Source organism: Sinocyclocheilus grahami, unplaced genomic scaffold, assembly GCF_001515645.1.
Source record: "Sinocyclocheilus grahami isolate Dianchi unplaced genomic scaffold, SAMN03320097.WGS_v1.1 scaffold58.1, whole genome shotgun sequence".
NCBI lineage: Eukaryota > Metazoa > Chordata > Actinopteri > Cypriniformes > Cyprinidae > Sinocyclocheilus > Sinocyclocheilus grahami.
In genome coordinates this window covers 3255688-3282232 of record NW_015505237.1, presented here as the reverse complement: position 1 = coordinate 3282232, position 26545 = coordinate 3255688, and the positions used below count along the sequence as shown (strand labels likewise).

Here is a 26545-nt window from a genome sequence, read left to right as displayed (position 1 = left end):
GTGTGTGTGTGTGTGTGTGTGTGAGAGAGAGAGAGAGAGACTGTGAGAGAAAGAGAGATAGAAAGGAGTGTGTGTGTGTGAGAGAGAGAGACTGTGAGAGAGAGAGAGAGACTGTATGTATGTGCGTGTGAGAGAGAAACTGTGAAAGAGAGATAGAAAGGAGTGTGTGTGTGTGCGTGTGTGTGTGTGTGTGTGTGTGTGTGTGTGTGTGAGAGAGAGAGAGAGAGACTGTGAGAGAAAGAGAGATAGAAAGGAGTGTGTGTGTGTGAGAGAGAGAGACTGTGAGAGAGAGAGAGAGAGAGAGACTGTGAGAGAAAGAGAGATAGAAAGGAGTGTGTGTGTGTGAGAGAGAGAGACTGTGAGAGAGAGAGAGAGAGAGAGAGACTGTATGTATGTGCGTGTGAGAGAGAAACTGTGAAAGAGAGATAGAAAGGAGTGTGTGTGTGTGCGTGTGTGTGTGTGTGTGTGTGTGTGTGTGTGTGTGTGTGAGAGAGAGAGAGAGTCATAAATGTGTGGGTCTCATTTTCATTCTCCGTTTCACAGAGCACTTTGAATTTGCAATCCCTTAACACAACCACTCTGGTTTATTATCCACCCGTCTCCCCACCTCTTTTTCTGCCAACTACACCCAGCCATCCGCCTCGGATCCACATTTTTCTTTCTCTCACTGTCTATTCCTCATAGCACCCAATAACATCGCTCCTCTCGCACACAATTGCATCCTTACATTTTCAGTCACAGTTTAGTCTGTTTTCATGTCACTCACTTTTTGTTGTTGTTTTCCAATCAATATAAGGATTGAATGTATCCTAAACCATTTTAGACAGAACCTGCTATCCACTACATTATAAATCACATGCTCCGTTCCTCGCTCCCACACACCTTCATCTCCACTGCACCATCTATTTCCAAACTCCCAGCCACCGCTCACACTAATCCTGCACCTTACAGCAGATACATCGTGGTAAACAGGATCCATAGAGGACTGACTACGTGTGCCCGACTGTAGTCTTCAATAATGTATCTCCAAACTGATGGGCTGACACAGATCTTTCACTTCATCTAACTCTCTTCCTCACCTTCCCCCGAACCCAATGTTTTCCTCCAAGCTGAGTGCCATTTTTCTACACGTTCAGTGGCTTCGGTAACACATTCACCCTCTCACTAATCCTGAGAGTTGATGAGAAGCGCTACAGTGATCTATCTGTTTTCTCCTGCTCCGTTTATTCCCAGCACACTCTTGACTGATCTTGCAACTTCTCTTTCTGCAAAAACACAGCGCAAGCCCGGTTACATCACATAGATACTCAAAGTTAGGGGTGACATGGGCCATGATCAAACAAACCTTGAAATGAATAATGAAATTCCAGCCAGAAACACGAGATATCGCTTTCGGTAGATGCCTTGGGAAATTCAGATTGTTAGGGCGATATATTTTCACTGACATTCTTGCGCAAAGCTGATTAGCGATTCTGGAATATCCACATGTTTTAAAAAAACAAGATTCATTTTTTTGTAAGCAAAGCACTTTAGGCTCAAACGAGATGGAATAGCTGCAGAGGATTCAGGCCACCTTTCTGTTTCTCTCTCTCACAAACCGTTTCGATTTTCACATTCTCTCCAACATTAAAACCCAGAGGCGCTGGTTATATATCAGAGAACTGGTATTAGCTTAGCAGCTGCTGCAAGTGCCCTGGGGTTGTGCCACAGATGAAATACACCCCTGTATGTGCGGCGCATGCAGAGTGGCGATTAGTCTCCAGGGTGGTGCTAGCACTCAACTCTAGACCAGTTTACCCAAAACCATATAACTTGTAAGAGAAACCTCAGAACTTCACAAAATTAGGTAAGCAAATGCAACTTATAATTCTAAACAAGCACACCAATTGTTATATAGATTGGCCTATAGGTGGCGCAATAACAGGTAAGGTAATAGTTATATATTTCTATGGTAAATTACTTGACATTGCTAAAATGGTGTTTTTCATCTCTGAAACATGGTAGAATTTTAGTACTCTTGCTGAGATCTAAGGCAAAAGCACTCGGCCTGAATGGTCAAATGTGGCAGTGATCAATACAAAAAGTGCACAAATGTAGGGGTGTGCGATAATGACAAAAAAAATTATATCTCGATAGCGATAATTAGACAATATTTTGCTGAGCATGTTATTGTGCTGGTATTTTATTCAATAGTGATATTAGAAGTGATATTGAGCAAATCACTGCATGTGTGTCGTTAGGCGCGTTTCCATTACCCTTCAAATTGCGCAAATTGAAATTGCGAATTGAAAATACGCCTAATGGAAACGCGTCAATTTCGCAAAAACACCCATATATCGCAAAAAAGTTTTTACGCTCGCATGAGGTGGATTTTCAGGCAATGCGAAAAAGGATTAATTCGCAAAACTGCAATGGAAACGGCTTTTTCGCATTTACAGGTCACATGGCGTATGTAAAAAGTCATATGATCATTCTTCAATGTACTATAACCTCCAAGAAACACTTCATAAGTGGCCGCGCTCCAGTATAAGGGGCTTTCCCTACTATTAATACTTAGACAATTTACATTGCACACGTCTGCGGTGCAGTGTGGCACTGATACGGTCACTGAAGGTGATTACGGCCACTCAGTGCTTGTGTTAATGTTTTTATACAGTCTATGGTTTATTCCAGCCACGCTACGCACGTTTCTGAAGCGGCTCTCTTTGCTGCTTCTGTAAAGATACATGCATAAGCCTCCTTTGAATAAATATAGCCAAAATCCGTCAAAATCCCACCAAAATCCGTTGCCATGACTTATCGCGAGAGGCAATAGGTTACGTTTTAGCCGCATAACATTGGTTAATGGAAACGCCGTCATTTCGCAATACTTTTTTATCGATATTTATAAAATATCGCCAAAGTTTTGCGCAAATCTGTAATGGAAACGCGCCTATTGAGTCATTCATTCAACTGATTCGTTCAAAGCCTGATTGATTCAGTAACGAAACACTGTAGTGTGTTGCTCAGAGATGCAAAACAGTTCTGCTGTTTGTTTGTGTCCGTCATTAAAAGAATTCCAGCATAGTGAATTTTTTGCAAAAACTACTTTTGTGAAATAGTCCTAGGTTTCTCGCCCAATCGGAAACAAACCAGTGCTCCAGAGTTCACTATAGACGGAACATAAATAATCAAAAAACTTTGACATTTTGATTCATCACCACAATAGTACAACAAAATGTTTGAAGTTTACTTAAGACTATAGAGTGAAGGATTTAGTTATAGTCTGGAAACATAGTCCATATGTTATTAACTCGCTTCTTTTTTAGCCAATTAACACTTTCATTTTCAACATCACTACTACATCACTATTCATTTCAATGACAATTCATTTATTATTTAAATTATTCACACTTCTTCTTATGAAAGGATTCTGATCTAATTGGTATGCTAATATTGATGCAGCTGCCTCTGGCTGAGCTTCAGTTGCCAACCATCCAGGCGGGCCAGTGATATTATCTGAGGAAAAAATATCTTTGCTAGAATAGCTAAATACATAAATATGCCATGAACAATTTTGGGCTATTTTCCATTGATTTCCTCTTTGATGTATTTCAGGGGTGTCCAATATTTCTGGAGGGCCACCTTCCCCTGGAGACCCTGGAAGTCTGTAGCAATCCTGAAGACCTTGATAAGCTGATCGGCAAGGAGATATTGGCATGCTTATAACCCAGGCTTTTTTACTTGTACCAACCCATCGAAAGGCCACTTTTGCTGCTGCACACTATTATTTCTGAAGTATATAGTATACACTATATACTGATAGCACTCAATGGCACTTGCACAAAAATATAAGTCCATTTCATGATTTAGGAGCCTTCCAAAACTGAACCGGACACTGGTAAAATATCTATTATACTACAATTCCTTGCAAAACTTCGTCATAACTTTGTCAGATTACACAGGTATATTTGAATGTGCACTGGTCCATACTAACCAGCAAAATCTTGACCTTTTGTTTTCTAATACTGTATGATAAAAATGTGACTTGACCTTGCTTTCCACTGCAATAAATGAGCTTTAAGGTGATGTTAAAAGACAGTTAATAAACTAATAATATTAGGGCTGTTATACTGATCAAATAAGTAATAAAACATGGCTGTAAAATGGAGTAACAAATTAATAATAACAAAAATTGCAGCATTCCTTTACCGTATTCCAGTTGAATCCAAGGTTTCTATTTACAACTGGTTTTATTTTAAGAGACCGTGTCTCTTCAGAAACATGAATTCCTGAATTGAAGTGATTGATTAATTTTACACTATCTTCATTAACTTTTTAAATCTTGAAATCTTTTCAGTAGAATGGACTTTCCTTGGAGGGACAGAAATCTATTAAGTTTAATTTGTGTTTGAAGACGAACAAACGTTTTAATGGTTTGGAACATCATTTGATTCACTAAAAAGAACTGGTTCATTAGAGTCATTTATTTAAGAATCAGACTACACTGATCGTGCTGCATGTTTTTGATTAATAACTGGCTCGTAGGAGTAATTCATTAAGGGATTGGACTACACTGATTTATGTTGTACCTGTACCTTTCACTAACATGAATAAATAGTTTGGAACGACATTATGGTGAGTAAATGATGACAACATTTTCACTAAAACCTTAATTGTAATGGGAATGTTTTCAGAAGTCCAGAACATATTGGCAGTCAGTGATTATGCTGTTCAGACCAGTATTCAAAACTAATGTATCATAGTTACAAAATTAAGAGAAATGACCACATCTGTGATTTCTGTCATAATCTTGCAGCTCTAGTGGTCAGTATACAGTAAATACTGTGCAGTAAACACTATACTGGTATTCCATCTCTGTCAAAATGTGAAAGATAAATATTCCCTTTTACTGTCCTTCTATTGCTGTGTCTTTCTGTGCATTTGCATTAAGAGGACTGAGTAGCATGTCCCGGGCTGCTCGGAGTAGGATCACGACACAGCAGACTGGATGTCGCCAGAATTAGTATGGATATCCGCACATGCTTTTTGAGAAGAATGTCAAGGTTGAAGGCGACTGGGGGAATATGAGGCAAAACTGCCTCTCGAGAGAAATCTCGCCGCTGTCATGCACAGCCCCGCAAAGCTGTAGCACATGGAGGTCAGCAGCACTACCCCACACTCCCTCTGCATACACAAAGAACTGGCAGCAGGCTACCGACGTCCCTGTGGGCCACCTTTCACTGTCTCTGCCAGTAATTCAGACACCTGATACACTCCATTGCTGTTTTAGTGGGACCAATTAAATCACTCTCTTCAGATCTAAAGGCACAGATCATTTTAAGATACAGCCATAGCCACACTGTCTACAGGTTGGTGGGGAGTCAAGTGGGATTGATGCTGAGATAACCGCACAATTCGACATCTAATTCGAGTTTAAATGGACCTGCAGCCAGATCTCCTGTGTTTGATGGGCTAACACTCACAGTTGGAGGAATGATCTAAATCAAGTCATTGTGTTCCTGTTCTCTGAACCTTAAAACTGCAGATGGGAATTGTAATGAATTAAATGTTTCTGGTTACGCTTCTGAATCCTAAATGGTTCCATTAATGATTCGTTTAATACTTTTAATGAATGAATATTTTGGGGGGAAAGTGACATTCCATTTCCAATTGATGCCAAATTTAAAACAGATTTTTATGACATTTAAAATGTCTTGTTAAAGGAAAATAATAAATGCAATCCAATAACTGGTTTGTTATATATTTAACAACAATACTAAACAATGTGGTAATATTTGTAAAATATGAGTATCACATTCCCTACCAGTCAGTAGCTACACTAATTTAAGTCTCTCAGTAAGATGTAAGCTGTTTTTGATGTGAAGCTGTGTTTGATTCACTAGACAGAACTAACTAATTAGAGTCATTTCAGGAATCGATCCACACTGGTTGTGCTTCAATCGTCTCATAACAGCCAATCGTTCAGAAGTCTGGCAACACTGGTTGAGTTGTATGTTTAGATTCTCTAAAATCAACCCACATATAAGATTCATTAGTTCGGGAGCCATTTGTTTGAGACTTACTGTTTGTGCTGTATGGTTTTGATTCACCAAAAAGAACTGGCTTATAAGAGTCATTTGTTCAGGAATCAGACTACACTGATTGTGCTGCATGTTTTTGATTAATAACTGGCTCATAAGAGTCATTTGTTCAAGAATTGGACTAGACTCGTTTACGCTGTGCCTGTATGTTTTTTATTCACTTACAAGAATTTACTAAATATAGGCCTGGTTTCACAGACAGGGCTTAGACTAAGCCAGGATTAGGCCATAGTTCAATTAGGACATTTAAGTAATGTTTATAAATGTGCCTTACAAAAAACATTACTGGTGTCGCTCTTGAGACAAAACAAAGGCATTGATATATTTTAAGATCAATCAGTGCAAGTTTCTTTCAGTTGAAACAGCTCAGACTTACATTTTAGTCTGGGACTAGGCTTATTTATTATTTAAATTATTCACACTTCTTCTTATGAAAGGATTCTGATCTAATTGGTATGCTAATATTGATGCAGCTGCCTCTGGCTGAGCTTCAGTTGCCAACCATCCAGGCGGGCCAGTGATATTATCTGAGGAAAAAATATCTTTGCTAGAATAGCTAAATACATAAATATGCCATGAACAATTTTGGGCTATTTTCCATTGATTTCCTCTTTGATGTATTTCAGGGGTGTCCAATATTTCTGGAGGGCCACCTTCCCCTGGAGACCCTGGAAGTCTGTAGCAATCCTGAAGACCTTGATAAGCTGATCGGCAAGGAGATATTGGCACGCTTATAACCCAGGCTTTCTTACTTGTACCAACCCATCGAAAGGCCACTTTTGCTGCTGCACACTATTATTTCTGAAGTATATAGTATACATTATATACTGATAGCACTCAATGGCACTTGCACAAAAATATAAGTCCATTTCATGATTTAGGAGCCTTCCAAAACTGAACCGGACACTGGTAAAATATCTATTATACTACAATTCCTTGCAAAACTTCGTCATAACTTTGTCAGATTACACAGGTATATTTGAATGTGCACTGGTCCATACTAACCAGCAAAATCTTGACCTTTTGTTTTCTAATACTGTATGATAAAAATGTGACTTGACCTTGCTTTCCACTGCAATAAATGAGCTTTAAGGTGATGTTAAAAGACAGTTAATAAACTAATAATATTAGGGCTGTTATACTGATCAAATAAGTAATAAAACATGGCTGTAAAATGGAGTAACAAATTAATAATAACAAAAATTGCAGCATTCCTTTACCGTATTCCAGTTGAATCCAAGGTTTCTATTTACAACTGGTTTTATTTTAAGAGACCGTGTCTCTTCAGAAACATGAATTCCTGAATTGAAGTGATTGATTAATTTTACACTATCTTCATTAACTTTTTAAATCTTGAAATCTTTTCAGTAGAATGGACTTTCCTTGGAGGGACAGAAATCTATTAAGTTTAATTTGTGTTTGAAGACGAACAAACGTTTTAATGGTTTGGAACATCATTTGATTCACTAAAAAGAACTGGTTCATTAGAGTCATTTATTTAAGAATCAGACTACACTGATCGTGCTGCATGTTTTTGATTAATAACTGGCTCGTAGGAGTAATTCATTAAGGGATTGGACTACACTGATTTATGTTGTACCTGTACCTTTCACTAACATGAATAAATAGTTTGGAACGACATTATGGTGAGTAAATGATGACAACATTTTCACTAAAACCTTAATTGTAATGGGAATGTTTTCAGAAGTCCAGAACATATTGGCAGTCAGTGATTATGCTGTTCAGACCAGTATTCAAAACTAATGTATCATAGTTACAAAATTAAGAGAAATGACCACATCTGTGATTTCTGTCATAATCTTGCAGCTCTAGTGGTCAGTATACAGTAAATACTGTGCAGTAAACACTATACTGGTATTCCATCTCTGTCAAAATGTGAAAGATAAATATTCCCTTTTACTGTCCTTCTATTGCTGTGTCTTTCTGTGCATTTGCATTAAGAGGACTGAGTAGCATGTCCCGGGCTGCTCGGAGTAGGATCACGACACAGCAGACTGGATGTCGCCAGAATTAGTATGGATATCCGCACATGCTTTTTGAGAAGAATGTCAAGGTTGAAGGCGACTGGGGGAATATGAGGCAAAACTGCCTCTCGAGAGAAATCTCGCCGCTGTCATGCACAGCCCCGCAAAGCTGTAGCACATGGAGGTCAGCAGCACTACCCCACACTCCCTCTGCATACACAAAGAACTGGCAGCAGGCTACCGACGTCCCTGTGGGCCACCTTTCACTGTCTCTGCCAGTAATTCAGACACCTGATACACTCCATTGCTGTTTTAGTGGGACCAATTAAATCACTCTCTTCAGATCTAAAGGCACAGATCATTTTAAGATACAGCCATAGCCACACTGTCTACAGGTTGGTGGGGAGTCAAGTGGGATTGATGCTGAGATAACCGCACAATTCGACATCTAATTCGAGTTTAAATGGACCTGCAGCCAGATCTCCTGTGTTTGATGGGCTAACACTCACAGTTGGAGGAATGATCTAAATCAAGTCATTGTGTTCCTGTTCTCTGAACCTTAAAACTGCAGATGGGAATTGTAATGAATTAAATGTTTCTGGTTACGCTTCTGAATCCTAAATGGTTCCATTAATGATTCGTTTAATACTTTTAATGAATGAATATTTTGGGGGGAAAGTGACATTCCATTTCCAATTGATGCCAAATTTAAAACAGATTTTTATGACATTTAAAATGTCTTGTTAAAGGAAAATAATAAATGCAATCCAATAACTGGTTTGTTATATATTTAACAACAATACTAAACAATGTGGTAATATTTGTAAAATATGAGTATCACATTCCCTACCAGTCAGTAGCTACACTAATTTAAGTCTCTCAGTAAGATGTAAGCTGTTTTTGATGTGAAGCTGTGTTTGATTCACTAGACAGAACTAACTAATTAGAGTCATTTCAGGAATCGATCCACACTGGTTGTGCTTCAATCGTCTCATAACAGCCAATCGTTCAGAAGTCTGGCAACACTGGTTGAGTTGTATGTTTAGATTCTCTAAAATCAACCCACATATAAGATTCATTAGTTCGGGAGCCATTTGTTTGAGACTTACTGTTTGTGCTGTATGGTTTTGATTCACCAAAAAGAACTGGCTTATAAGAGTCATTTGTTCAGGAATCAGACTACACTGATTGTGCTGCATGTTTTTGATTAATAACTGGCTCATAAGAGTCATTTGTTCAAGAATTGGACTAGACTCGTTTACGCTGTGCCTGTATGTTTTTTATTCACTTACAAGAATTTACTAAATATAGGCCTGGTTTCACAGACAGGGCTTAGACTAAGCCAGGATTAGGCCATAGTTCAATTAGGACATTTAAGTAATGTTTATAAATGTGCCTTACAAAAAACATTACTGGTGTCGCTCTTGAAACAAAACAAAGGCATTGATATATTTTAAGATCAATCAGTGCAAGTTTCTTTCAGTTGAAACAGCTCAGACTTACATTTTAGTCTGGGACTAGGCTTAAGCATTGTCTGTGAAACCAGGGGATAATTATTCATTAGACAATTACACCACACCAGACTGTTGAATTCTGATTCAATAAAAAAAATTGGACTACACTGATTGTGTTGAGTACTGTATTTTGAGTATTTTGTTTGGGAACTGGACTACACAGGTTGCACTGTAGGTTTTTATAAATGGATGATTAGAATCATTTATTCAGGAATTGGATTTAACATTGTATGTTTTTAATTGACTAAAAAGAACTGACTTTAGTCTGGGACTAGGCTTAAGCCTTGTCTGTGAAACCAGGGGATAATTATTCATTAGACAATTACACCACACCAGACTGTTGAATTCTGATTCAATAAAAAAAAATTGGACTACACTGATTGTGTTGAGTACTGTATTTTGAGTATTTTGTTTGGGAACTGGACTACACAGGTTGCACTGTAGGTTTTTATAAATGGATGATTAGAATCATTTATTCAGGAATTGGATTTAACATTGTATGTTTTTAATTGACTAAAAAGAACTGACTAAAAAAACATCCATTAGACAATTAGACTGCCGGTTGTACTGTATTCTTTTGAATCAGCGTAAAGAACCAGCTCATTTGTTCATGAATCCGATTACATTGACTCTTATGAGCCAACCCTTTTTAGTGAATCTAAAACCTAAATCACAACCAATCGTTCAAGAGTTGGGCAACTCTGGTTGAGCTGTAAGTTGTAGATTCATTAAAACAAAAAGATCTATTGGAGCCATTTGTTCGATAGTTGACACTAGATTTACTGTATGGTTTAGATTAAAAAGAACTGGCTCACAAAAGTCATTCATTATGTAATCAGACTACCCTAGTCTTTATTTTTTCCAAAATGGAGTAAGAACCATTTCTCGATACCCAACTCTACTTAAAGCCCATGGATGCAGTAACATCCATTTGTGTTTATTCCAGGTGCTGCAATGAATCTGGCTTCTCTTACTAGAGAAATCTAACACCATTCCTTAAGGCTTAAGTGAAGGGCAGCAGCTCCACAGCCATTTAACTTGCATTACTAGTATGCCTGGGGCTTGGAAATACAACCTAGCCTTAATTACAGGATTGAGTTGCAGGGTCTTAATGGAAGAGCCTGGTTTGCATTTGTACGATATTTCTTACTAGGCCATAAAGTTGGGGAATGTGCTCATTGGGATACAGCTGACAAAATACACACAAATTCTAGAATACAACTGTACAAGAGTGTTTATTATTATCTTGTCCCCACCTAAAATCAACTGTCAGGGTATATTTGGTCATTAAATTGTGAAGAAATGTCAGAATGTACCACAAGGTCCTGGTTCAGAAGCAGATAAATGAGCTGTGCTGTAACCCACCATCAAGACACATCTTGTCGAAGAAAATGACACCCCATCGACATCATATTCGTAAGAGAGACTATCATTTCACAAAGAAAGGCATCCTCTGCAATTGCAATCGATTCTTCGACCTCTATAGACAAGCGGATATAAGCGAAGTGACAGGTGGTTGCTGGCTAATGATCATGGTTTGCGCAAGTCGCCTTGCCATGCCACGGCTGCAAGGTCACAGGCAGCGGGACATTGTGATTGGCTGTTCTGGTTGCCAGGTCACAGTTGGGCAGCTTGATTGGTTCTTGAGGTTGCCAGGTCACCAAACACATGAAGGCAGGCAGGCAGTTGTAAGGCGCCACTGATATGCATCACATTCTCTGAAGCGCACAAAGGACAAACAAAGGTGTCTGCTGTTATTTTTCACAAGCCATAATTCAATAACGAAAGAGGTCGACCCAATATGCAGAGGTGAATCAAAACCAGACAAGCAAATAACGCATGACTTTGAGTAAATAAATACCCAACCCCCTACAGACGGTCTGGGGTGCGATCTCAGCATCCATCCAAAGACTTCCCTCTCATCACCCCAGTAATCTTTTATTTACCCGCCATGGAGTGCGTTCTCCAAACAGATTTGTTAGATTTGACACCAAATTTAATTTACCGCTAAATGCCATTGTTCAGAATTGCATCGTGGCTCTGTTCCCCAGGCCTCCCAGAAGTAAATGAATCTGAGAATATTAGGAGACAGATCACTCAGCCGGCATGATGACTGAGGAGCCAAGGCACGATCAAACATGGAGAAAAAAAGCGCAGCTCGCCACGCTCTTCCACTACAGAGAAGTTTTAAACCGTGTCTGTGTTGGATGCTTTAATAACAAAGCAACGGAAGAATCTATCCGTGCCGGGATTGTGGCACAGTGAGCGAGCCGCAACCGCAGCTCCTGGCTGCTCTGCTGAATTGGAGTGTGAAATATGACCAGGCGCTGCTTAATAACACACCTGCTGTTTTGAACGTCTGTCCCTCTAAATCCTCTGCTAGCCCACTGATGGTTAATGCTCCTGGCTAAAAAGCGGCATGCTCTAAAGCGTGCGGCTCTTATAAATTACTGTTGAGCTCAGTCTGTTCGGTTCATTCAAACACATGCAGTTGCACTATAAGAGTGTAATTATGCAGTTCCATTATTTGCGTCTGGAACACGCTACATAGTGGACAGCAGGTAACGGCAATTTCCAACGACGCCTTTTAAGTCTTGCTGAGAAAATATTCCAGTGCTCCATTGTTGTCAGCTGTCATGGCCATCGCCTTTGTTGCACTGAATGCCGTGGTTGCAGTGGAGCTATTTTGCATTCTTTTTCTACACACACTTTGTAATGAGAGGAATGACAGTAAAACTACATGATGTGCATGCCTGCTAGATTAAACTGTGGTTTACAAAATTTGGTTGATCTCCAAACTGTCTCCAGTAACTGCCTACCTCCTCCTTCTGGTTTTGGATTCGGCTGCATTTACATGGCAAGGCCTAATACACAATGTCTGTTTACATTCATTTGAGATATTATCGACTAATAAATAACACCACAAATTGATAAAACCCCACCAAATTGATCTATACCAGGCTATAAATTGATATTGGTCTGCCCTGTGTGGTTCAATGTGGTTTTGTCTCCAATAAGGAGAGTCTGTCTGCACATAAAGCTCATAATGAAATAAAACAGACCGGAAGAAACATTAATAGGTAAATTATGTACTTCAATATTTCACATCAATCATAGGAACTCCCATATATTCAGTAACCTGAGCCTGTCATTTTACAATAGCACTATTCAGACGATAATTGTTTCTTAGGGTTATGCCTGTAAATTCATTTGTGATGTAAAGTATGCTGAGTTCTGTCAGTCACATGTCTTTGCATAATACAACACGGTGGAGAGAATGGTCATCATACAGTCCTGCAAGTAAAATTATTATTATATTATTTTTCTATATAAATGTACAGCAATTGACTGCATACCTGTTGCTGACATTGCTTCGAGTGGGCACTGCGAATGTCATGTAAATGCCATTGGGGGAATCGATCCAAAGGGAGACCTTTTTCTCGGCTACCCATGAAATTATCACACACAGAGAGAAACGCAGCACAAAACAGACATTCAAAGGTGCAAAGAAACACATACACAGGAGGAATTAAAACCTACTCTGACAAGCACGGTGCTTTCATTCACACAGACACTTTCATGTGATGATCTTTTACATGCTGTGAGCTCCATCGATAGGTGGAGAAAGAAAGAGAGAGAGAGAGCAAGATTGCACCGGCGCTGTGTGCATCCTCTCTTAATTAAAATCCTCTAATGCGGCATGCTGAACGTTGAGAGTGGACCAATCACAGAGCTTCATTCTCAACATCAATATTGAACGGCAGCATCTCCTAACGTCCTCTCTCTGGAGGGCAGCAGTGTGCTTGTCTACTGACTAAAAGCCATAACAAATACCAAGCCTTCATTACACTCATTCTTAGCCACCTATTTCATCAATCAATAGGCTACACCACATCATCCTGTCTCACCCACTAAAGTCTAATGATATACACAGACAGCGCCTGTTACTTTTAAATGACCAGACAGTGCATTCAATCCTAGAACTTTCAATACTTCCTCTAGTCTGATGCAGTACATTGTCATTGTTAGATCTATAAGTGGCTTGTTAGTTGCGCTTGTTAAGGCAAACAGCTCTATAGTTATTGCTCATACTTAGGGTTAGTGATTTGAACAAACACCTAACCTAAAAATTAAGCTTCAGTGTTTAACTCATCCCGCTGCTAAATGATACCTCAAATTAAGCGACTAGCTGGGGAGAGGCTATTACTTTTCTAAAGGAGAAGACTTCGATTTTTGCTTTGTGGATGATGAAGATGAAAAAGGCTTGCATTGAAAAAGGGGCCGAAGCCATAACTAGATACTTGAATATTATAGAGGAGATAGACTTATCTGACTTGGGCTTGAAAGCAAACAATTAGCAACCACTGAGCCACGCCCTAGCAACCACACAGAACCCCTAGCAACTACATAGCATCCACATATATTTGTACGTTTGTATCTATATCTATGTGATATCAAAGTAAAAATGAATGGAGATTATATTTGCCTGACTGAATGCTTGGGTGTTGTGGCTGGTTGCTAGGCATTTATTTATACATGTAGGTGTTGCAAGGATGTTGTGGCTGGTTGCTAGAAGTATCTAGGGTGATATATTGTTGCTATCAGTGTCTAAGGTGATATGGTTGGTTGCTAGGCATTTCTTTATACATTTAGGTGTTGCTAGGGTGTTCTAGTTGGTTGCTAGTGTGTTCTGGCTTGTTGCTAGGTGTATCTAGGGTTATATCTCATTGCTATAAGTGCCTAGGGTGTTCTGGATGGTTGATAGGCATATCTTTATACATTTAGGTGTTGCTAGGATGTTCTAATCTGTTGCTAGGGTGTTCCAGCTGGTTGCTAGATGTATCTAGGGCAATCTGTTTTGTTGTTTTGGCTGGTTGTTAGGCATTTAATTATACATTATGGTGTTGCTAGGGTGTTTTAGCTGGTTGCTAGGGTCTCCTGTCTATTTTCTATAGGTATATCTAGGATGTTATGGTTGTTGCTAGAAATGTGTACTTTTGGGGGATTTGGGGTTGCTAGTCATTTAATTATTCATTACGGTGTTGCTAGGGTGTTCTATCTGGTTGCTAGGGTCCTCTGACTGTTTTCTAGGTATTTCTGTTTTTTTTTGTCTGGTTGCTAGCCATTTAAGTGTTGCTAAGGTGTTTTAACTGGTTGCTATGGTCTTCTGGCTGTTTTCTAGGTATATCTCAGGTGGCAAGATTGTTGCTAGAAATGTCTAGGTTTTCTTTGGCTGGTTGCTAACCATTTTATTATATGGTGTTGCTAGGGTGTTTTAGCTGGTTGCTAGGGTCTCCTGTCTATTTTCTATAGGTATATCTAGGATGTTATGGTTGTTGCTAGAAATGTGTACTTTTGGGGGATTTGGGGTTGCTAGTCATTTAATTATTCATTACGGTGTTGCTAGGGTGTTCTATCTGGTTGCTAGGGTCCTCTGACTGTTTTCTAGGTATTTCTGTTTTTTTTGTCTGGTTGCTAGCCATTTAAGTGTTGCTAAGGTGTTTTAACTGGTTGCTATGGTCTTCTGGCTGTTTTCTAGGTATATCTCAGGTGGCAAGATTGTTGCTAGAAATGTCTAGGTTTTCTTTGGCTGGTTGCTAACCATTTTATTTTTCATTACTGTGTTGCTAAGGTGTTCAAGCTGGTTGCTAGGATGTTCTAGCCAGTTGCTAGACATATCTACAGTGTTTTGTCTTGTTGCTAACTGAGCAATTCTCATCAGCATCATTAGCATTTTGTGTCATGTGACTTCCTGGATGGACTGGCTCATTGTTTGCAACTGAATGATTTACGTCTGTAGCCAAAGCAATTTTAAGTATTGACACACATTACGGATTAGACAGTGCAAATGTGATCTGTAACACTTAAAGGTACGTATAGATCAGAATAGCCACTGCTATGCAGGTTATTATGGCTGCTGGCAGAAGCAGGTGGCGGCAACAAGCATGTGATAACCTGGGAGTGCGTTTCCAGCCAGGTAAAAACTGTGAGAAAACACCATTTACTAAGTAGATGTAGCGCATAAATCATCTACTCTTCCCATCCCTCCTCCTAAATTGCTTTTTCTCTACCATGCTATCTCTCTTTTCACACAACCCCCTACTTTTGTGCCCCCTCTTCCTTTTCCCCTCTTCTCTCTCCATCTCATTTCCTCTCCTTCATTTTCATCCTCCTCTCCTCTCTCATTTCCTGCCGGCCGGCCCTCCATCACCTTCTCTCTCAGTGTGCAGACATCACTGCCATATTGGGACACTGACACCTCCATTAATCAATTTAGCAAACACCACGGGCTGATCTGCACACAGTGTCACGCACTTGCGCACATGCCAAAACATCCAGGACGGTATCTACAATTCATTCACCTCGATCTGGCCCTGTGGAAGTCAAGGTCATGCAGTCCCGTGGGGAATCCATACCTCATGTAATCTCAGGCAGTGACATGTGGGATTACGCATGTCAGTATGATACAATCCCGCTTCTCTATGGTGCTATTAAATTAATTTTTCATATTTAGCATGTGCATATGCTCATCGGTGAGTGCTGTATGACAGACAGTCTCATTTACAAGAAATACAGCTCTTTGTGCACTCAATACTACCATCTTCTGATATGATTTTAGTATGGCATTACCAAGATTAACTTGTCTAATGCTGCCCCCTTCAGGTTAGTAAAGGAACTTACTGACTGCTGAATGAAATGCTGCCCCCTTTTGATTTTCATCTTACTCTTTCATTTGATTGGGGAACTTCACAGTATTTTACACTCAACAGTGCCACTGCCAGGTAGGGATGAACACCATAAATTTCTTGGAAAAATAAACGTAAAAAAAAAAAATTTTTTTTTTTTTAAAACCATGGTCCTCGTTTAAGATTCAAAACAGAGGAATTTTCAGTCCAAAAATTTAAAAATAATTAACATTATCAACGCTTTATTTTGCACAATTCCTACTTCCTATGCAAAGGAAGACATAGTACTGAATAGAACTGAATGTAATGTTTTTCATCAATTAACTGAATGTTAATTGCAATTAAACAAAAAATATATTATAATTGAAATTTATATTAAATGCAATTAGCTTAATTTTAGAGTGCTTTTTGGCAAAAGCTGTCCCTGGGGTGGTACCTTTTCAATAGGTACACTTTTTTTTACTTCTGAGAGTGTAGGATTTACTGTAAGTACATCTTTATATGTAATTTCATAATTACCTTTATTTTTGTACCGTCCTTAAAATATGGTTACAATGTACTGACTACCATTTGTGGTAAACTGAAATGTACTTTAATATGAAATTTCTGACGTGATGCATTCATAATCAATACTTTTGCTGGTGCGCGCCCTTGAGTGTGGAATAGGCTACGCCTAAATGCCTATATATTAAAGGATGGTTTAATAGGTTATTATATTAATCAATTTAATATAAACGTGCAACCAGTTGACTAGAAAAGATCTTTAGTCGGGGGCAGGCCTACTTAGCACAAGGCACCGATCCATTTTTAAAATAAAATGCTATGACATTATGAGATGTGTGACTGCAAATCACGTCACGTTGTTATGCATTGCACGAGTTATGCATGTGAGTCACGCCCTCATTATTAAATAATCAAATAAAAATTTGAAATAATGAAATAAAAATCATTATACCAAGATTATTTAACTAGCTTAATTTTAGAGTGCTTTTTGGCAAAAGCTGTCCCTGGGGTGGTACCTTTTCAATAGGTACACTTTTTTTTACTTCTGAGAGTGTAGGATTTACTGTAAGTACATCTTTATATGTAATTTCATAATTACCTTTATTTTTGTACCGTCCTTAAAATATGGTTACAATGTACTGACTACCATTTGTGGTAAACTGAAATGTACTTTAATATGAAATTTCTGACGTGATGCATTCATAATCAATACTTTTGCTGGTGCGCGCCCTTGAGTGTGGAATAGGCTACGCCTAAATGCCTATATATTAAAGGATGGTTTAATAGGTTATTATATTAATCAATTTAATATAAACGTGCAACCAGTTGACTAGAAAAGATCTTTAGTCGGGGGCAGGCCTACTTAGCACAAGGCACCGATCCATTTTTAAAATAAAATGCTATGACATTATGAGATGTGTGCAAATCACGTCACGTTGTTTTGCATTGCACGAGTTATGCATGTGAGTCACGCCCTCATTATTAAATAATCAAATAAAAATTTGAAATAATGAAATAAAAATCATTATACCAAGATTATTTAATTTAATCTTTTTTATGTATGGGGTAGCCCCTCCCTAGTGCCGCCCATGATTCCACAAGCTGTCGTTTTAGCAGACTGCCTTCAATATAAGCTGTTTTTAGACTAACGAGAAAGATTTGAGTTCTGAAACTTAAACGTTTTTTATAGTACAATGACCTCTTATGTCAAAAGATCAAGGGAATTTTAATTTCTCAGTTCATGATCCCTTTAAATCACAACAAAAAACTTAAAACAATGTACTTTACATAATAATAATAATGTACATGAAGTGAACATTTTAATGTAAAATTAAAAAAGTGAACTTATGGGTTTTAAGAAACTGTCACGAATTCGGTTTATTCAGTTTATTCACCACCTGAGGTCACCCTTTCCTTTACATTGACTCTCACACTACACAAACTGTTGCATAGCACCCCGGACTACATATCCCATCATTCATTGCACGATTTTTTATAGTACAATGACCTCTTATGTCAAAAGATCAAGGGAATTTTAATTTCTCAGTTCATGATCCCTTTAAATCACAACAAAAAACTTAAAACAATGTACTTTACATAATAATAATAATGTACATGAAGTGAACATTTTAATGTAAAATTAAAAAAGTGAACTTATGGGTTTTAAGAAACTGTCACGAATTCGGTTTATTCAGTTTATTCACCACCTGAGGTCACCCTTTCCTTTACATTGACTCTCACACTACACAAACTGTTGCATAGCACCCCGGACTACATATCCCATCATTCATTGCACGATTTGCACACTGCACTGATTGCACTCATTGCACACAGCTGTTTCTTATCACCTCACTCACTATATAACACCCACTCTAACCACCATTCTCTGCTGAGTATTGTTTAGCCTGTACCCCTTTCCGAGTCTCCGTGTTTTCCTTGATTTGCCTTGCCTGTTTTCCTGGATTTTTCCCTCCCGTCTCGCCCCTATGATTCTGTCTGCCGATCGGTGACCTACGCTAGCCCTAGGACTATTCTTGTGTTTTTGCCCGCCATATACCTGTTTGCCATTGTTCGACCCTGCCTGTTATACCACGTCTCTTTAATAAAAGCTTGCAGATGGATCCACACGTCTCACGTCTCGTCAGCCCCGTTACAGAAACACACTCATGAAAGTGTACTCTCTTTAAATACACTAAAGTGGCCTCGTATTTTATTAATATTGTTTAATATTACCTGCAAGTACAGATTCAAAGTACAATCAGTGCAGAGTCGGTAAAATTAAGTGCACCTCTTTTTCACAAGGGTTCTTAGTTGCTAAAAAGCATTGGCATATCTTTCTTAAAAAGTGGAGGGGACTAGGCTGTGGGGAGAAGGGGGCGTGACGTTGTCATGGCAACCATATACATTAAGCACTGATTCCCTTTACTGGATGTGCTGAACAGGTAGCTAGAAGCAGGAAATATGCACATATAAATGTAATTGTATGGCACATCAGGCTTCAGTGTCAGTGTCCCTCATTTGTGGGCATTTTCTGGTTGCTGTTCGTGACTGAATGTGTAATGTACAGTAGCCGCACAACACCAGCAGCAAATGTGTAGCAGTGGTACATGTAATTTGTGTGATTAACTCATTCATTCATTCATTAGAGTAGCATATTTAATCTAAATGTGCAAATATAAAGCATTCTGTTTATTTAATCTCGATCCCACAGTAAAAGAGTGTGTATGGTCCAGAGTGAGTGGTGTTGCACATAATTATGTTGGATATTGTTTATAAATCCTGATATGTGCATGCTAAGAGGTTTATAGATCAGGCCTGACTGTCACAAATGTATGTTATTACATCAATGAATGAAATTATGAAGAACGAGATGCTTTTACTTTGCTTTATAAGCCTTCCCCATGGCTATTTTTTCAATGGTTTTCAAAAAGCGGTGGGGACATGTCCCACCTGTCCAAGCTGCCAATTACATCTATGCTAAAAAAAGTGGATGAAATACAAATCTTGCAGCTTTTATATGAAAATGGAAATGATAAACAAGTGATCCAATGCATCTATTAGTTGATTCGAAATGTTGAAGATCACATAACCTATACACAGATAACACTACCTATAGATCCGTCCAAGTAGCGAATTTAAATCATGTGAGAAAAAAGGAGGGTTTCAATCCAATGTGTGCAACAAAACTGAAAAATTCTTCACGTCTAAGGAATTTGGCGTAACATGGAAATGGTAGTTGTGGGAGTCTTCTGTTTGGAAACTTCTGGATAATTAGTCATTTTATAAAGTTTCTGTTTATTGCAAAGTAACGATATCTCCTCAGTAATTACAATACTGGTCTTATCATACATAAGAATACAAAAACATTCTTACCTGTATAATGTCTGTCATCTACATTAGAAGCAGAACACAGGAGAAAGAGAATAAAATAATTATAAGTAATGAATAAAAAATAAAACTGATCTGATCTTGAAAGTACACAAATACACTAGCACTCACAGTGGCAGACAGGTTTGGGTGAGTCCCACTTGCCCAGTTTAGTGCACTGAGTGCTGTTTCTGCCCACCAGGATGAAACCCTCCAGACAGCTGTAGTGCAGTATCGTGCCCTCCACCGCTGGGCCTGCAGGGTGAACTGTCACACGGCCGTTCTCCAGAGACGTCCACACCCGCGCACACGGCAGCACTGAAGAGCACACACACGCCACAGCAAAGGGTCAGTTATACAAATATACTGTATGCCATTCAAACCCTCAGTGATGCTTCAAAACTGTTGTGTTGACTTGATGCTAAAAGGTGCTTTATATTCATTTAGGATCTATGTTTCATGTGAGCAGTCTGGAATGGAAGTTTTCCTTACATGATTAATTAGTCTTTACCTTATATTACCTTAATTTACCTTTATAAAGCATGCAGTCTTACCATTCATTTTTTATCTTGTCAGCAATGAAAAGATGGCAAGAACAGAACGTATCACCCTGAGAGACCAATTATATAATACACAATATGCTCAATGGCCATCTGTAGTACTTCATAGTTGCATTAGGCAGTGATTGTTAAATGCATCAGCGCTTTTGTGTCAACACCTTTTTAAAACAGCACAGGACAGTTTAAAGGTTTGAATTGACAGCTGTTTTGGTATGGTGTGTGTGTGTGTGTGTGTGTGTGTGCACGTGTACTTGACCTAGCTTACTTTTGGGGACAAAACTGCTGAAAAACATATCCAGATGTTAGCTAAATCTGACAAAAATTCAATTTTGAGAATGTCCTCAAAAGAATAAAATGGTTCAACTCTGTTCAGAATAGTATACTACTCTTGCTTGTTCTTCAGTATACACTAATGTTCAAAAGTTTAGGGTCACTGAGCTATTCAGCTAGGATGCATTAAATCAAAAGTGACAGTAAAGACGATTATAATGCTACAAAATACGTATTTTAATTAAATGCTGTTCTTCTGAATTTTCCATTCATCAAAGAATCATGACAAAAAAATATATGACGATTTCCATAAAAAATATGAAGCAGCACAACTGTTAACATTAATAGGAAGATATGCTTCTTGAGCATCAAATCAGCATATTAGAATGATTTCTGAAGGATCATGTGACACTGAAGACTGAAGTAATGATGCTGAAAATACAGTTTTGCATCACAGGAATAAATTATATTTTATAATATATTAACACAGAAAACAGTTATTTGAAAAAGTTATAATATTTCACAATATTAACATTTTTACTGTATTTTTGATCAAATAAATTCAGACTTGGTGAGCATAAGAGTCTTCTTTCAAAAACATTTTTAAAAATCTTACTGACCCCAAGCTTTTGAATATTAGTGTATCATGGAAATAGTGTGCACTGGAAATGGAAGGTTAAGACAAACAGCATTGTATTGTGGAATATAGTATTCCATGAATCCCAGGTATTTACCTGGATGACCTGCTGTTCTCCATCTGCCAATATGCGCATCAGATAGCAAAGCACACTTCATGGGATACCATATCCCACAATGCAATGCTGCTTGACCTTCCTAGTGTGATGAATTTATCAGATCAGCCTCAGTTTTGAACACCACATTCTTGACAGATTTAATATGATTATCTGAAATAGATGCTGAATTAATGAGGTCATGTGACAGCAGTGCAGCATATACTGTCTAAAATGCTTATCACAGTATTCTGTGTACTGTTTTTAATTCCTGAACACTGTATACTGCACACTATGCACTAATCCAGGGGTTTGCAATCTCTTATATGCCACGGACACCCAATTATGATCATTCTGATACGAGAGACCCCCATTCTAAAATGTAAAAGCCAGCTATTCATGTATACAGACTGTGAAAATGGATATTTTAAGTAAGTGTAAAACATTATTTAGAGAATATTTTATTTTGTATTGTGCATACATTTTCTAATCACTACAGTATTGTATTTTTAGATTTAGATTTTTTTTTTATATTATTATTTACCTAATGATGTTTTTACTGGCTTAGCCTTTTATTTTCATTTTTTTACACTTTTTCTCCGAACTTTTCTCTCCCTCGTGGCCCCCGGAGTCAGTTTGAAAATGGCTACACTAAGCATTATGCTGATATTCCATTTCAAACATCACCATAATCACTAATCATTTCCTTCTGAGGTACTGTTAGTGTACGGTCATTTAAATCAGATTAATTTAAGAACATATGTCAAAGAGAAGTTATGATTTATATGGTAGGTAAACATACACTGTGTGACTTACTACGAAAAAATCTGACATATTTGATGACATTTTAAAACATGACCAGATATATCTGGTTTCCTGATAAACAGATTTCCTACTGTTCGCACCAAAACAGTGACAAAACACCTCCATCACTTATGCATTTTTCACTCAGCATGACAGGATGGTAGGCTTTGGTGACATATTTGTGTGATCTATTGCACATTCTGCTTTTAAACGCTCTGCTCTTCAACATCTCTTCCAAATTAAAGCACAGATGTATTCTGAATTTTAATGAATTCAACAAATAATGAGACACATTACACTTTATTCTTACTGGATGAGCTGTATTAGTATTAAAAGCTGCCCTAAAATTGCCAGAGCCGCTACAGTAGTAACTAAATTAACTAAATACGGTCAACATTAATAGTCTCCTCTATGTAGAAACTATGCCATGTGCTCAGTACAGCCTGTGAATGTAGATGCAGACTAAAACAATGGCCAGGAATAACTCATAATCAGCTATTACTGACAGTCAACAGTTTTGAAAATATATGCGCTGGCACCTGATGAACATGCTGTATGCAAATGCACTGAATGTCCGGTAGGGTTGTGATAAGTATGGATATAAACAATGAATTGCGAGTCATTTGTGAATTACAGTCTATGACAGATAGATAAGAAAAGGCTGAAATTAAGTTAAATATAAATATTAAATGAAAACTTTAACTTACAGAAAAAAAAGAAATGTTGCCGTGGCAGCTAAAGTAAGTTTAAGTTGAAATACTAAAATGACATAAAATGAGACGAAAATGAAAGCTAAAAATAAATAAATACACGAATAAAAAATGCACACAGCAAAATTACTAAAACTTAAGCTAAACTAAAATTAAAAGGAACACTGTAAATATAAAAATATAAAAAACTCGCATTTCACATTTACAAGTCAAAAATGATACTTTATATTTCTTTCAAGTTCATTTAGACCTCATTTAGTACATTCGCAGGTCATCATGACTTAAATCTTTCCACTTTTTTGTGCGCTTGCAAGACATAATGCTCATAGCTGAATGTTTATGGCATCACATCACTGACCTAAAGCAATGTTTTCATTATTTTTATTTGTAAAGATGGATGAACTTGACTTGATTAAACAGGCTGCCATGTAAAGTCTGTTTTATAGGCACATTTTAGACCTTTGCAGAGAGGGAATAGGGAGAAGAACATACAGCATTTACTGCGCTGGTTCAGGTCAGTCCATGTGCCGTCAGGGAGACACTTCCTGACCTTTGGTCCCACGATCACTCTGCTCCCTCTGCAGATATACTCGATTTCATAATCCACCGGCAACACCTGAACACTGCGGATCTGCATTCAGACACACAGAACACCGTTACAACAAATGTAACCGCGGCTAATGCATACACGACCATCCAAAAGATAGACGTAAGATTATTTATTTATTTCTTTGAAAGAAGGAAATTAATACTTTATATTAAATTGAATACTAACTTTAGTATCAAACTGATCAAAAGTGACAATAAAGACATTTTATAATGTTACAAAAGATTTGCGCTGAATGCTGCACTTTCTATTCATCAAAGAATCCTGAATAAATCTAACAGTTTCCATAAACATTTTAAGCAGCACAACTATAATTTGAATAATCAGAAATGTTTTTTGAGCAGCAAATCAGCATATTAGAATGTTTTCTGAAGGATCATGTGACACTGAAGACTGGAGTAATGATGCTGAAAATTCAGCTTTGAATCACATTACATTTGAAAATATATTCAAAATGAAAACTTTTTACAATTTTAGTAATATTCCACAATATTACTGTTTTTACAGAATTTTACAGACTTGGTGAGCTTAAGAAACTTCCTTCAAAACATAAATAAAATCTTACTGACCTCAAATTGTTCAACAGCAGTGTAGTCCATCTAAACCCACACAGATATACATGTTTAATACAATAAGTTACTAATAAATTAAATCTTCACACCTGTTCCTGTGTCAGACCCCTGTATCTGATTCCTCCATCTCTTGGTGGGCGAATGATAGCACAACCTGATGAAAAAGATATGTAAATAATCAAAGTTAATCACGCTTTCTAAAGGATTTCGTTCACATAATACTAATACAGTCACAGAAGTGCTACCACCATTTATCACAAACCGCAACGCTCATTTTGTCCATTAGATGGCGCACTCTCCTTTCTGAACATGTTACTCAGCAATGTCGACAGCCATGATGGAAGCTCTTGTGTTGTGAGTCGTTCAGTCGTAGCTATCTCGCCATTCCTGCCACTATAGTGAAACTGGATGGCTTTATATATATATATATTATCCTTTATTTCACAAGACAAAAAATTTATTGAGCTACATTCACTGTGGCTTCACTAGCAGAGCACATTGTAATCACAAACTACAAATGTGGCCCTATATAGTACTAGTAAACTCAAGAGTGCTAATTTTCCATTATATTTGAGTCATTCATGCCTCTAATCTGTGTAAAAGTCTGAGTGTCCCCTGGGCTCAGGGCTCTGCCGGGGATTTGCTGTCAGAATGAAAGAGCGGCGTAGCTGTAGCCTGTTATTACAGCCTGGTTCACCTACAGTGTCAGCAAATAATTACAGTCATCGCCAAACCCAGGGCCCAGGGGCATGACCAGCATGACGGTGTGTGCATGTGTGTGTTACAGTCATTTTCTGTGTGAGGGTATTTTTAGGGACAAAAACACGAGCGGCATTATCAAAATCAAATGCAGCCATTGGCTCGCTGTTTGCAGCTTTGAAGAGACTCGAGAGTCGTTTGAAATGCCAAGCCTACACAGCACACAACATGTATTCTGGCATTTTGTGTGACTGCACACTGTATTCAAGTAGACCATGTACACGTTGCTGCTAAATATGGCTGTCACTCCTCGACTGAATCCTCGGTTCTGTATTTGTGGAAGAGGTCAGGATGGTCAACTAGTCTTCAACAACGGCACTTTTCAGGTTTGATTTTTTTAGAGGTGTGATTTAAAGGGAATGCATTTTGAGATGTAACTTCTCTTAGAGCAAGGTTATTATTCTTAAATAAAAGTATTAAAACATTTTTGTTAATGAAAATAAAGATTTTAAAAAAATATTTGATTAAAAAAACTTTTAAAAAGTTGAATAAAATTTTACAAACAATTAAATGCCTTTGCATATAACTGAAATAAGTTTGAATAGTTTGAACTAAATTACTTACAAGAAATTAATTTTTAAAAACTACACTCTAAAAAATGCTGGGTTGTTTTAACCCAACGCTGGGTCAAATATGGACTAACCCAATTTTTGGGTTAAAAATGTAATTGAAAAATGTAACCCAAAAGTTGGGTTAGTCCATATTTGACCCAAAGTTGGGTTAAAACAACCCAGCATTATTTAGAGTGTACTAACTGCAATAGAAATTATATAAATCTAAATATTAAATCTAGAAATCTTAATAAAACTGATAAAGTAAATATAGTAACAAAATGAATTTTAAAAAATTTAAACTAATAAAAATGACTACAGCATATACAGGTGCATCTCAATAAATTAGAATGTAGTGGAAAAGTTCATTTATTTCAGTAATTCAATTCAAATTGTGAAACTCATGTATTAAATAAATTCAATGCACACAGACTGAAGTAGTATAAGTCTTTGGTTCTTTTAATTGTGATGATTTTGGCTCACATTGAACAAAAACCCACCAATTCACTATCTCAACAAATTAGAATATGGTGACATGCCAATCAGCTAATCAACTCAAAACACCTGCAAAGGTTTCCTGAGCCTTCAAAATGGTCTCTCAGTTTGGTTCACTAGGCTACACAATCATGGGGAAGACTGCTGATCTGACAGTTGTCCAGAAGACAATCATTGACACCCTTCACAAGGAGGGTAAGCCACAAACATTCATTGCCAAAGAAGCTGGCTGTTCACAGAGTGCTGTATCCAAGCATGTTAAATGAAAGTTGAGTGGAAGGAAAAAGTGTGGAAGAAAAAGATACACAACCAACCGAGAGAACCGCAGCCTCATGAGGATTGTCAAGC

The 26545-nt window shown here is 37.8% G+C and overlaps 1 protein-coding gene across 2 annotated transcripts in view; it reads right to left on the bottom strand.

Moving 5' to 3' along the window:
• Positions 1-26545, bottom strand: part of LOC107584305 (gamma-aminobutyric acid type B receptor subunit 1-like) — a 142394-nt gene that overhangs the window by 70956 nt on the left and 44893 nt on the right. For both annotated transcript variants that reach the window (XM_016270873.1, XM_016270874.1), the window contains exons 3-6: positions 24482-24546; positions 23706-23844; positions 20271-20456; positions 20145-20162 (exon numbers count right to left, since the gene is read on the bottom strand). In XM_016270873.1, coding sequence (XP_016126359.1) covers positions 20145-20162; positions 20271-20456; positions 23706-23844; positions 24482-24546 — 408 coding nt within the window. The remainder of the gene's footprint in view (positions 1-20144; positions 20163-20270; positions 20457-23705; positions 23845-24481; positions 24547-26545) is intronic.